General features: G+C 31.8%; 1 protein-coding gene across 1 annotated transcript; it reads right to left on the bottom strand.

The window, feature by feature from the left end:
• Window positions 1–7,404: 7,404 nt before the first annotated feature.
• LOC122583973 (peptidyl-prolyl cis-trans isomerase FKBP62-like) lies at window positions 7,405–12,613 on the bottom strand. Its single transcript, XM_043756342.1, has 12 exons — window positions 12,281–12,613; window positions 12,024–12,110; window positions 11,337–11,597; window positions 10,825–10,899; window positions 10,440–10,520; window positions 10,149–10,346; window positions 9,667–9,753; window positions 9,392–9,567; window positions 9,156–9,278; window positions 8,388–8,662; window positions 7,779–7,899; window positions 7,405–7,647 (listed from the first exon to the last, which is right to left on the bottom strand). Exons 1-12 carry the CDS (start codon window positions 12,459–12,461, stop codon window positions 7,594–7,596), a joined length of 1,719 nt encoding a protein of 572 aa, XP_043612277.1. The 5' UTR covers window positions 12,462–12,613; the 3' UTR covers window positions 7,405–7,593.
• Between the last annotated feature and the right edge of the window lie 1,870 nt (window positions 12,614–14,483).

Below are 14,483 nucleotides of genomic sequence, written 5' to 3'. Positions count from 1 at the left end.
TATTCAATAAAATAATAACTAATATATAACCAATAATATGTTCTATCATATATATATATATATATATATAACTAATTAACAATAAATTAAATTTAATGTAAATATATCAAGATTTTAATAGTAATTGTACTATTTTAATATTAACAGAGACGGTTGAATTTATGACTTATTAATCAATTATATCGCTCGATTTCATCAAATTGACTCTCGATGATGTCACCATTTAGTTTTTTACATAATTTTATTTAATTAATAAAAAACAAATAACTAAAATAGTTATTTTTACAATGTTATTAAAATTGGTTTCTATCTACGAAGTCCGGCTTTCGCACAAGAACAATTATACATTGCAGTATCTCAAGTTAATATGTGACAAAGATGAGAAGACAAAAGACATTACAACAAATTTTGTCTATAAAAAAAGTTTTTCAACTGGTGAAAGAGGGTATATGCTTACAATATGTTTTTGTTACATTAGATTTCTTTCTATTAACTTAACATTTTTGGCATTTGAATTAAACATATAATATCTACATATATCTTCAACTTTGAACTTATAAGTTTTTATGAGTTACATGTATTAATATCTAATATTAATAATGTCGTAAGTCTCGTGTCCAGTGTTAATCACGGGTCAAAAATCTAGTTTAGCTTTATAAATTAAGATAAAATTTAATATAAATATGGATACACATGCAGCTAGTTTTATTTAACTTTTGAGATATTATTATAACTGATTGAAAATGTAAATTTTCAAATGCATAAAATTTAATTCTACATATTGTAACATGCATTGTTATTGTTATTTTATACGAGTATATAAACAAAACTTAAATTCAATGCTTTCCGAATAGTCTTTTTTTTTTTTCTTTTTTTTTTTTTTATTTTTCTAAAGCATTCCTTATTTCCTTTATCTAAATTGTCATACGCAGATACATGCATGAATTTATATTTCTTTTAAAAAAACGCCCATAGTGCCCCATACATTAAGTTTTAATCTACTCTATACGAGTCGAATTACCAAACCATATATATATATATATATATACTCGTAACACGTTAACACATACAACAAGTCAACAACACTTTCAATCTATATATATAATATATGGAAACATATAATTAAATACATATCATGGCAAATGGGAGGACTATGTTAGGAGGCAGAACAAAGGTGGCAAATGTTGAAAAAAACAAAGAGGTTCAAGAGATAACCGGTTGAAACAAAGCGGGTCGGGTTTGAACGACAACGAATTGACTTTTTCAAGAGTTGTGGAGGCCGAGAAACAAATTGTGGCAGGAATGAAGTATTATTTGAGAATTGCAGTGGTTGAGAAAAATGGTGGTTTGAAAGATTTTGAGGCTGTTGTGGTGGTTAAACCATGGTTAACATAAAAGGATTGATAGTTTGGCTCAAGTAGTATTTGAGATCCTTATAATTGGAAAAATAATATTGCTATTTTTATGTTTTTAAAGATTAGAGTTAGAAAGGTATATATCATTTAGAAATGAGAGCTAATAAGTTTTGTATATTAAGTCATTCTTTATTTTGTGTTAAAGCGAGGATAGACACATTTGTATCATGGTTGATTACTTTTTGGAATGTGTTAACACAGAAAAACATGGCTTGCTATGAAGGATTTGTGTTATGTTTCCTTTTTAGAGTTTATTGATGTTAAGATGTTGTTTGATATTCTAATTGACCGAAAATAGCTATATATGATGCGCCTAGAGATTGTTTGAGTTCGTATCAACTAAAGTTAAGGGTAACAAAAATGCCCAAGAAAACAAATGGACAAATAAACTTGCCTCATGAGTAACCTTTAGACTAAAAGACATTACACAAACGAAGTTACAACCTTCAAAGAAAAAAGGGGGAAAAAACTAACTATATAGAAATAAAAAAATCCGAGTTTTTTACTCCGATTTTCAACAACGAGTTAGTAATTATATCTTAATAATCAGAAAGACTTTTTCTTAAAAATGGTATAGAATTTTGCTTATTTGCGTTTTTTTTTCCACATACAAGTTTAGTGTATAAGATGAACTATATATTTTTTCCTACTTTTTGTGTTTACTTTAATATGCATGTTAATCAACTAGGCCCCTAAAATTAATCTCGCTTAAGAGCCTCAAAAAGCTTAAGCCAGCACTGAGTGTAGTTATTTTATGGTTAACAGATGTATTATTTGTAAATAACTTTATTAAGAATATTATAGAGATATTATGTAGAAATATTTAAAGTAACTAATAAAGGAGATAGATGGTTTGGAAAAATATGGGAGTAAAATATTTTAGAGATATATTGGGTAGATTTAGTGTGTGAGTTAGGAATGTGTTAAAAATTAAGGGTATTTTAAAGGTAGAGAGTTGAAAAAGAGGGTGGGGTAGTTTGTTTATTCATATAGTATAGATATAGAAGTATAGATAAATAGTTGTATTTTCTTATCTACAAACACGTCAATTTCTTTTTTAGAACCATAGAATAATATCATATTGATCGCCAAGCAAGATGTTATAAATCAACAAAATAAAAATCTAAAGATACAAACAAAAAACAAACTAGATTTTACTCAGGACTTTTACTGCTAGCTTTTATTCAATTAGGGCGAATGGCTCCCCTCTTCTAGGGATGAAAAGAGAGCGTCTAAACAGAGTCCTGTGGGGATATAGAAGATGCCTATCAAACCACTAGGAGAAGTCAAGGATAGGAAGTTGGTGCTGTCATTCAAGCTATAGGCTGCAACTGACTCATCCATTTTCTCCGTATAGTTGTGGATTGTTAAATTGTGTAGCCGGGCGACTCGCCAGCTGGCTAAGATTAGGCAGCGCTGTCTGTCGTACCGTTGACTCTATACATTCATTGAATTTGCTTGATTCCATTTTTTCTTGTGTTCTTGAGTACACGTTAGGATATTACTTAAGGGGCTATCCAAGCCATTACCGAAAATGTATCAGGGCTCAAGTGATTCACCGAAGCGACGAGAAATGCGAAACGAAAAAAGAAAAGAAGAGAAAAAGAGGATGGAGCAAATAAGCTGCATCCTTAAACAATGAATCTTTTTCTAGAGCGAAAAGCTTTATTGCGTTGCGGCCCTAAGAGTAGAAAAGGGATTAAAAAAACTCTTTCCAATTATGGATAAAATCGAGACAGGAAATACCCTACCAATATACAAACATGTCTAACATATATAACGATAAATAGGATAAAATTAAGTCTCAGCAAACTTCAACTTATACTATCATTTATCAAATAAGAGTCAAGCTAGAGCATGAGTTGTGCTCGACTTTACAAGTTACAACCTTTTTTCTTAATGATTTATCTTGCTTCTTAATTTTTCTACATCTCTTCATCGGATAATTAAGAGGATTCTTCTACATACATCATACTACGTACATACCCATATAACTTCGATGATTAAAAAGATTTTCTTACACATACATACATCGTACTAATATAATATATGTATTAGTAGTACACTAGTATAAATTAAAGGTTTAATACAAACTTTTAAAGAGAATTAATACATATATAACTTGGATGTTTAATTAGCTCACGAACCTTGTGTTGTTTTCTTTCTATGGATCGACCGTAGAGGAAAGGATATTTGTGATTTTTAAAGTAAAGTAAAAAGTGAGAGAAGAGTTGGTGGCTTTTAGGAGATAATGTTTTTTTTTTTTTTTTTTGTAAGAGTTGGTGGGGACGTGGGGTTTGGTTGGATGTGAATATTTTATAGTTATTATTTAGTGGAAATGGAAGGGATATATAAATTTCGGGGATACAAATTTGGAGGGATGTGTAATTTCTTTGTACTTATTTATGTATATGATAATTTTTAAGTATTAAAATACATATATTTTTCATATTTTAGTATAAAAACTAGTTTCAAACCCCGTGCAACTGTTTTTAACGTTAAATCAACATGTTTGGTTAACTTGTATGTTAGCTTCATCCTTCAAAATTTGTTTTTTAGGTACATTTGAAGAAGTATACGTAACTAATTAAATTGAAGGCAGCAGTAGAATAGAAAATAATATAAATCTTTTATAAAGTTTGATGTGAAATATAATGTCAAGAAATGATAAAAATGAAGAGTTGGTAGAGGAAACGTAAATCAAAAATAAACATGGTCTAACATATGTAATGAAAATGCAAATGCTATTATTTAGTTGATTGGCAAATGCTTGGTAAATATTTATCTAGTCTAGTGTAGTATAGTACGGAGTAGTATGCTAATATAGTTATAATAACTATGAAAATATAAAAGAAAAATAATTACTCCTAAAGCTTTTTTTTTCCCCATCTTATACGTATACATAAAGTTAAAATATGCTCAGCTCTATTGTTTTAGATTAATTACGAAAGCGTCATTTAAATAAGACAAAATTACACACAACTTTATTTGTGGGCGCCACCTAAATATTAAAATAAAAATGAATGAGATAACACACAAACCGAGCAACGGGTTTTAAATATATATAGAGAATATGTTATTTTATATATAGTTTTCGGATTACAAATTAAATACGATAATAATAAAAATTATCCTAGTTTCATTTTATGGCAAAATGGATTACAACTAACTAATGTTAGTAATAATGAATAGTTATTATATTATATTATTATTTTTATATATGATTCACGAGTAATAAAATAAGTTATGAAGTTTTGAAATCATTAAACAAAATGATACCGGCCACTTCATGTTCATAAGGATCTCAAACAAGTTAATTTCAGTTGCTTGAAAATAAAATGAGATAAAGGCATGAGAGTATAACCAACTATGACCAAAAGGCTATGTAATGTATCCATCTACTCGACTTGTTATCTAGTGTAATCAACTATGTTTTTTGAGTTATGTAATGTAAGCAACCAGTTAGTCATCAAGTTACCGGTTACCACTTTAATTGTTATTTCTTTTTTATTAAAAAAATTACCCCTGAAGCTTTATCTGGTGTTCGAAACCAGAATTTATCAACTCAAAGTCTGGATTATAAGTTGAGAATTTTTTAGTTGGTATATTTATACTGTTTCATCAAGGTTACTCTGGTTTGTAGTCTTGCTTAATTTTGTGTATGGGTGTAAACTGTGTAAGGGGCTTAATATATGAATTTAAGATGTAATTGTTGAATCATGTAAAATGTTGAAGGTCTCTTACAGGTGTAATTTGGTTATCATTTTAAAGCAGCCAAAATGACTTTGTTAACTATTTGTTGTCACTGATTACCTTAGTTTTTTTTTAATATTTTGTTATTACTAACGCAATTTTTGACCAAACACCTCTAGTGTTCTGTTTCAAGTCTGGTTACCTGTGAATTGATAACCTTTATCAGATGCTCGCTGGTATGAAGCAATATCTAGAAAACTGTGAAACAGATCAACGACATTCTGGCCTCATTGACAAGACACCAATTTTTCCGGCGAATCACTATTTTTTCCGGCGAGTGTTGGATTCAAAAACTTTTGGTAAAGGTTTGTGCGGGATCAAATTTTGAGTCGATTGGTGGTAGTTTTAAGTCTTAATTTGAAGAAACAACAAAGTTATCGCGATTTTAATTTTTCCGGCGAATCACCATTTTTTCCGGCGAGTGTTGGATTCGAAAACTTTTGGTCAAGGTTTGTACAGGATCAATTTTTGAGTTGATTGGTGGTAGTTTCAAGTCTTATTTCGAAGAAACAACAAAGTTATCGCGATTTCAATTTTTCCGGTGAATCACCATTTTTTTCCGCAAAACAACTATTGTAGCAGGAAAAAAATAACCAGGTGGAAACCTATTGTAGCTGGATATATTCGGTTAGTTGTTTATTTTATTTGTTTTGGTTACAGAAGTTTTAATTTATTGTTTATGTTATTTTGGTATTAATATTTGATTCTTTTTGAAGATATAAACATGGTTGTTGAGATTATCAAAAATTTTAAACTTTAATAAAAAAATTTTAATTATTCGACATCGGATTAAATCTCACTATACAATTGTAAAGTTTTACGCGTACTCTAGACTACGAAGATTTAAAACATGAGCCGTTACAGGTTTAAAGAAAACCTAACAGACTTGTCACTTTAAAAAGTCAAACCCAATACCTTTAGGAAATCTAGAAATACATCTATCAGTTGAGCTCAAATCACGACACCATGCAACACCACATCTAAAAGTTTTTGTATAAAATGTTACATCTTATCTTTGCGTTCTTTATAATCTTTTGACCCTTTTTTAATTATCTTTTAGACATGTTTTGCTTGCTAATTTGACTCGAGTATTGCTTTTTATTTTTTAAAAGTCATTTATTTTATATACAAGACCTAGTTAGATGAAGACATGTGTAAGATGACTTTTAACTTGATTTGATTTTGTATGATGAAAAAAAAACAACATATTTTTCATATTTAATTGTTGGTAATGATACATTTGTTAAAGTTGGATGCCACAAATTTTCTTCTTTGGTTAGACACCAACGAATAAATGCAGTAAGTATAGGAAACAATGACATGAAACTCATCTTAAACTTCACAAAGTTCATGTAAATCTAAAATTTTAATTCATTCAACCAAAAAGCACAAAGTTAATTGTAGAAAGGATTGTAAAATGTGAATACGTGATTGTGGTATTGTTTGAGCAGTTAGTTGTTCTTCTCAACTTAGAGGATTATCCGGTTATGTCTTCATTTACGGCATTTAGATGTGCCCAAGACCAGTCCCTAAGGGAGATGTGAAGATATTCGTCCAGACCCCAGACTAGTAGCCCTGAAAAGACCATTTCCATGATTATGCTAAGCCGACACCATCTTGAACTTGATGCACCAGATAGGCTTTACTTTGTCAAATGCGGCTTAAGGGAAAACTTACCCGTGCTGACTACAACATCTATTGGACTCTATCTGCAATCTTATCTGTTTGTATCTAGAAAAAAAAGTTGCAGATACAATCACTCTGGATGTCTATATATAGCTTTGCACCATTAAACAATCACTCGTTATGAAGGAGAGCAGCCTGATGCCCTGATGACACATGCAGACCTATCCACTACTGCATCCAGAACAAGTTGACCCTCCTAAGGATTATGATGATATGAGTGTTGGGGGACAGATATTGAATATGTATGTCTAGATTCTTGCTGCCAGAAAGACTATCCATCTAGAAGTTAAAAATGGGATACTATTATGCACTATGTGAAAGTTATTCAAAAGGAGATACATATTCTGTTACACCGCCAGATTCTGTTCTTTCCACGACTGGTAATGATGTACATTTTACATGATATCATGAGATATAGGTCATCAGTTTGGCATCATTTGTATAATCGTTTCTGTTGGCAAACAAATTTCAGTTGTTTCTGTCATGAGTAACAAAGGTTGTAAACAACACTGCAAAAGTTCTTTAGGATTACTAGATGACTTGATGAAAATTTCAAAATTAGTGGGATCTTATTATTTTTCAATTTCCATTTTTTTCTAAATAACGCTGCAAAATTTCATGATGAAACCTCAACTAGCTAAACACGTGTGATTAACTTTAATAACTGAACCTTTTTTTTCCTACTTACTAGTTATTAACCATGACTGAATATCAAAAAGAAGCAGCAAAGAATAGTTCATCATGCTTTGCTATCAATCGTCATTGACACGGGCTCCTTATTTCTTGCTCCATTCTGCATGTTCACGAAAACTACAATTAACATGTAATCCTTAGATACAATTGTAGATATATCATATCCCATAGTAGTTTTTAGTATGTTAATTGCTTTAAAGAAAAGATCATAGACATATATATCCGTCTTACAGCAGTATCAAGGTGCTCTAGTTTGTTCATTTTCGTGAAAATATTGCCATAAAACTGTGCATCTTTCTTGTTGTATTCCTTCACTTTTTCTTTCAATAGCTTGTACTCCAACTTCACGTCCCTGGTGTCATAAAGTAATTTGAGATCCAAACACCAAATTTATAACAAAGTACAAGCGGCAATCTTGACATGTTTACTTATAAATGGGTTGATTCGGCATATGTTTCATGTTTGTATCTAATGGGTCAAAAGGGTAAAAGCAGTTAATTAAAAAGAAACGGGTTAAATTTGTTGTCAATAGCCCAAGGAGTCAAAGTTCACTTCATGCATAAGACCTCTCAAATCAGTTTGTCAAAAAAAAGAGATTATAATCAAATAATATAATATATGTAATGTAGTAAGACTCAGTGATAAATTTTTTACTAAATTTTGGATTAAAAGAACTTAGAACCCAACCCGATCCATTTGACCTGCAAAAAAAAGTTACTTTTATAGTGATCTTGACCTGTCTTAATCAGTTACCTGACCCGCCCATTTTGCTACCTCTAATTCAGAGGTTCCAACTCATTTGAAAGTCAAAAACTGAAAGATTAAAAAGACCAAGATTACCTATTATCAGGATCAATCTCAAGTGCTTTCTTGATATCCATCTCTGCAAGATCTAAATCAACAAGCCGGATGTATGCCTGGGCTCTCCTATAAAGTGCCTTAACGTTCTTGCTGTCAGCATCTAAGACCTTTGTGCAAAGCTTTACCGCTTGTTTGTAGTCTCTCAGTTTTAGCTTGCATGCGGCATTGTTAAGGTTGCAGCTGATTTTAAGCACCCTGGCTTGCTTTTTCTCATCTTCACTGAATGTGGAGTCATATTCGATGAAACTGAGAGCCTATGTCAGAAAAGATGGATGATTTGTCAAGTTATCACAAAAAAATAGGTTCATATGGGTGACATTTTTCGGTAATCTAAGAACACACTCAACACAGCAACCTTGAACCCTTGAATACCAAAGACTATATAGATGTGTATCTTAATCATATAATCCGTTGCTAAAAAATGGGGTGTAGGTCCTGTAGGAGATTATGTTCCGATATTCTTTTGTTGTTTGAAGTTTCTATTATAATCAGATAATCAACTGTTATGATGGCTGGAAAATTCTGAATATATAAACAACTTGTAGAAAAACATGACAAAGTGGCATTTGGTTACCATTTTCTAACTAATGTTGTTCTAACTGGTATGAAACTAACTATCCAAAAGACCCATAATTAACCAGATAATCAGAAGTTGAATCATATTATCCAAACTTAACAATTGATTATCTGCTGACCGGCCATTCTCAAAACACACATCCAAACACAGTAGTACCAACATGCATTTACCTTCTCGTATCTCTTTAAAGCTCTTTCGTATTTCTGTTTCTTGAAAAGTGTGTTTCCTGCTTCTTTCTTTCTCCTGGAAGTTTCAATCTTTTCTTGTGTAGTTAGCTCCCACGTGTCTTTTTCCTGTAAGCAGCAAGGGTAAATGTTACTCAAACCTTATATCCTCACAACTTTTTCAAAAATAATAAACAAGTTCAGAACTATAGGATAGAGATGTCATGGATAGCTTCATATACCTTTTCAAATGAAACCAACTCAACCGTATAAAAAACAGTGGAACTTGCAGGAACAGTAACGGATTCCTGATGTGTTTCGGTTAAACCAAATGCATATTCTGGATGAATAGTTAGCAGTGCAACTTCACCTTTCTTCATGGTCTGTACACCTCTATCAAGTCCCTCAATGACTTGTTCTGTCATGAAAACCCGACCCCAAATCGGTGTAAGCTTGCTTCTTTAGAACTTTTTTCAAAAGGACGTATCTAGTTAGTTCAACAGAAAAGGAGACCCACCTTCGTCTACTTTGAACTCAAATGGTACCTCATCATACCCTCTTTTCACAAACACACTTCCATCTTCGAGTTTCCCGATCATTTTCACTATAGTGCAACAACAAAAGCATCTCATATGTTAGTTGAGTTTACATATCACTACTTTAAACCATTAAGTTATGAATGGGTTAGTTTGGGTGGTGTTATATCTAATGGATCAGATCAACAACATCAGTTATATGGGGAACCAGTCAAATGGATCAAATTGGTTTAAAGTATTAAAAGGACGCCAAAAATCTGTTGTTAATGCATACAACCTCTCAAATCATTCTATTAAATAGTTATTTTTCATAAAGTTTTCTAACTTCAAATGAGGGAAAAAAGTTTTGGGGGGCCAATCCAACCCGAACATAACCATTTCAACCCATACTAAAAAAGATATCTTAGCCATCTAATCAGGTTTGTCTCATGACACAAAACAAGAAGACAATGACGAAGAAAACCTTGAACGACTGCACCATCGTTTGGGCGGTCATAGCCTTCCCCCTCTTTCAATATTTTCTTTAAAACCTTTTTGTCAGTTGTAACCTCAGAAATGGTATTCCATGAAATCAATTCAAGCGTTATTTGAAGGATGGTGTTTGGTGGCACAAGACATTCATTATCACCTGCTGCTTCCATGCCATTCTCTCCGAATGCATCTGTGATGTAAATAATGTCAAATTATTTCATCAAGATTCAATCTTGGAGCATAAAAAATTGACATTTTAATGATTAAAGTTTAAATATCTCACATTGTGGCTTCACAGCAAGGAGACTTTTTTCTCCCTTCTTCATTGTTTTCACAGCTCTTGACACAGCAGGACAGAAACACCCTGCACAAATATGCTGATGTAAGTACAGGCTGGTATGTGGATACGGGTGCATGATACTTGAAAATCGGGGTGCATTTTCAATAGCTTGTACGAAAACCATATCTTTTCGTTTTCTAAGAAAGATCCGCATTGCCCTTCCCATGTCCTAATCCATAGTATCCTACATTCTGATGGTCAAGTCTGGTTATTGGTTAACGCCACAACCCTGAGGCCCCTAACTTCCTACAATGTCATGCTTGCGAACATTGTAGAAAAGAAATTTGTACTAAAGCAAACGAATAACATGATATAAGAAAATACTTACCATCCTTCACAATGAACTCAACTTCATCAGACTTCGAAACTAGGATTCCATCCTCAAGTCGGGCCTCATACTTGACTGCACAACAAAAACATATATTGTGTAAAACCTCAGTGAGTCGTTAGAGATTGCATAATGGGCGTGTCAAGCTCGTTGGTTAAAGGTTCGTATGATGAGTTTTTGTATACGTCGAAACGGGGCTGGCTGGCCCAAATTCCTCATTGTCGAAAGTCATTGACATTTTATAAATAACTAGTGTGTAAAATTTACAACAATTAGTATTAATTTTAATAATCCAAATATTTTCAATTGAATTATTTGGAGACTTTATGCTTTAAAAGTTAAATACTTTTAGCAACTTTCGAACAGTTTCATGTTAATCTATATTTACAATCACACTGCTGATCTTTTAGAGATAAAACATAACCAAATCAGCCCGTTATCAATAAACCAGTCGATGTTGCCACTATGAGAATACTTATTAGAACAAGACAGCTGATACACAGAAAATGTACCTAGCACTTCATCAGCATCTTTAGGAGTCTGCCAACCCTCTCCTTCAGTCAGTATAGTCTTCAATATGCCTCCATCTTTGCATATATCCTTCACTTTGGTCCACAAGAGCAACTCGATTTCAAACTGAAGTGTTGAGTTAGGAGGGATGGTGGGAGGTGATCCAGATTCACCATATGCAAGTGCAGGAGGTATTGTGAACAGAGCTTTTTCTCCTTTCTTCATTGTCTTGATACCGTCATCCCATCCTTGGATCACATGTCCTGTAATAGCATAAGTATATGTTATCAACGTTGCAATTTTCAGAATTTCATCTCTTGAATTAACCAAATTTGAAACATCAAAGGGTAAAAGCTCTTGCATTTATGTTTTAGTTTACACATATCAGGGGGTCCCATTTCTGTTTGCTTAGACCACCACAGAAATCACCATTTTGGTGGGTCAATAATCCACAGGTTTTACGCATAGTGCCCCATTCCAAAGGCTTACGGTATTTGAACTTGAGGCCTCTTTGTAAACGACCCATATTCACATGTAAAATGTACTAAGAAGATATATGTTTAGATGTGATTTCCGAAAAGGATTATATCACAACATGTATAATCAAAGAACATATATCGTCCATAAATATCTAGAAACACAACTCAGAAAAACGACCATCATTCCAAATGGTTCAAAACTATTCTTACCAAGCCCAAGCTTGAACTTAAATGGCATCTCCCTATCATAGCTTGAATCAAACCGAGTCCCATCAAGTAAACTTCCCACATAATGAACTGCGAAATCATGAAACCACCATTCCAAACACCAGATCAAAAATCAAACAAAATTAAATTTCACCAAAAAGGTGATAAAAAAGAAAATACTAAAAACTACAATATTGTGCATGCAAATAAGTAGTAGCTAACTATTTACTCTTATCATATATCATAATAAATGAATGTACCTGCAACTTCATCGCCATAAATAGGTGTTTCATATCCATCACCTTCTTTAACAATCTTTTTCTTCAACCCATCTTTTCCAATCTCCTTCTCCTCTCTGTCTTTCACATCCATCTTGTCGTTTTCTTCCTCACTCTCGTCGAATTTTCCAGCAATATTCGGAATCTCAAAATCCTCACCCATTTATCCAAAAACACAACTTATAAATCTAGACAAAAGTGATTTGATACAAATGAAATGTGAGGTTGTAATGTGATCTGTTTTTTTGGATTATGGATATGGTCTGAGAGGCTGTGGTTGAATCAAGAAGCACATAATATAACACAAAGTGGTTCTGTCATTAGTGTGTGTATGTATATATATATATATGGATATATGTATATATAGCTAGCATGGGAGATAGAGTGAGAGAGAGTTTCATGGGTTTGAAAGGAATTATGGGAGCGGGTAAAATGGTGATGTTAATGATGTTTGTTTGTTTCTTAAAATGGCTTTTTTCTGACCCAATCTTCATACTGCAACAGTTTCTTAAATTAACAAAAATCTCATTACCTTCAGTAAAAGAAATCTTTGTTTTTTAAATTAATAAAGCTCTTAGCGACGTGCATAAAAAAAATTATATATTTTCGTATCTGAAGTCCATTCTTTTAATTTTATAGTAAATATACAATTATTTAATGCAATTTAACAAAAACTATTAAGGCTTTGTTTAAGAAACCCATCACTCCTAGGTATCCAAACTTGGGTATAAATTAGAAAACCATTAAATACGGTGTAGTTTTATTAAAACATATAAAACAAAATACATCTTAATACGCACAATGGTTTCTCACATTATAACCAATACGTTGAAACCCATTTACAATCGTGTTCCCATTTTATTACTCAAAAAAAGTACTTCTTTTGACATGCTAACTAATTTTCTTAATCTTGTTATATCTCAAAGTTATTTGATGCGTTTTATTTTTCAAACCAATTAGAGTAACTTAGATGGTGTTTGTTTATGACTTAATTAAATAAGTCATGACTTAATCAAAAAAATTTAATTCATTAAGTCATCAAAAGTGCTTGTTTTCTTGATTTGATAAACAAAAAACAACTGTATTGACTTAATCCATACATACGTTAGTTATCCATTTAGTCACTTAATGGTTAAAAAAACAAACAGACCCTTCACGCCAATAACTTAAACAATTATTTATTTTTGACTTCTTTCATTTTAGTTATAACATAAAATTCTTGTTTTTACTTAAAAAAAAATTCTTTCAGGTTAAAAAGTCATTTTTAAAAAAAGAATGATTTTTTTGTGGTGCTACATGTTGAGTGAACTGATCATAGGCCAAAAAGAATGATGTTTTCTATGCAATATGTGATGCTATGTTAGCGATTTTATGTTTGGTTTTGCTAAAAGGCTATCAAAAAGTTTAATTATGATAATAGATTCCTTTTGATAACTGGGTTGAAATGAAATGTCTTTGAAGCTACCTATCTAATCTTTCTATACTACTAAAGAAAGAAACAAAGTGACATAAGAAAAGCCGATGTGGCGGAAGAAGAGATGCGCCACGTAGGATTTCTGATGTCATCGATGATGAAATTCGTATGTTTTTTAGGGTGTTTTTAGTGTGTCAGAGATAGCTTCCCATGGAAGGGGAAGCTTTATTCACTTTAATTTAAAATAAAAACAATAAAAAAAACTTATGCTCTTTCATTCTCTCTCCCATATTCAAATCTCAATTCGTTTCTCTCCCAAATCTTAAAAAAAAAAATAATAAGTTTGAAATCTATAAAAAGAAAAAAAAAATCATATTCACGGATTCATCTTGTTCTTTTGATATATGTAATGGTAAGTAGTGATTATTTTATCAAGTTTGTTAGGGTTATTTTCGATCTCCAATGATGAGCTGGTGGCTATCACATAATCACCATTAGGGTTTATTGGTAAGTTTTTTGTTTTATGTATATATATCTATATATCTATACTTATGTATATGTATTTTTACTTTCTTTTGAATTTAATAAAGTTTGAATAGTTTTTCATAGGATTATATCATCACTCGTGATTTTCTTTTCTTCTTAAAATCAGGGGAATTCCTCCGATGACTTTTGGCCAAAAAATATCATCAACATCAAGCCTAAAGGTTGTGATGGAAGGTTTAGGTAATCTTTCACTTTTTTCTATTTTAATAGAAAGTAACGATTTTT

Source organism: Erigeron canadensis, chromosome 9 (assembly GCF_010389155.1).
Source record: "Erigeron canadensis isolate Cc75 chromosome 9, C_canadensis_v1, whole genome shotgun sequence".
Lineage (NCBI taxonomy): Eukaryota > Viridiplantae > Streptophyta > Magnoliopsida > Asterales > Asteraceae > Erigeron > Erigeron canadensis.
This window is presented reverse-complemented; position numbering and strand designations above follow the sequence as displayed.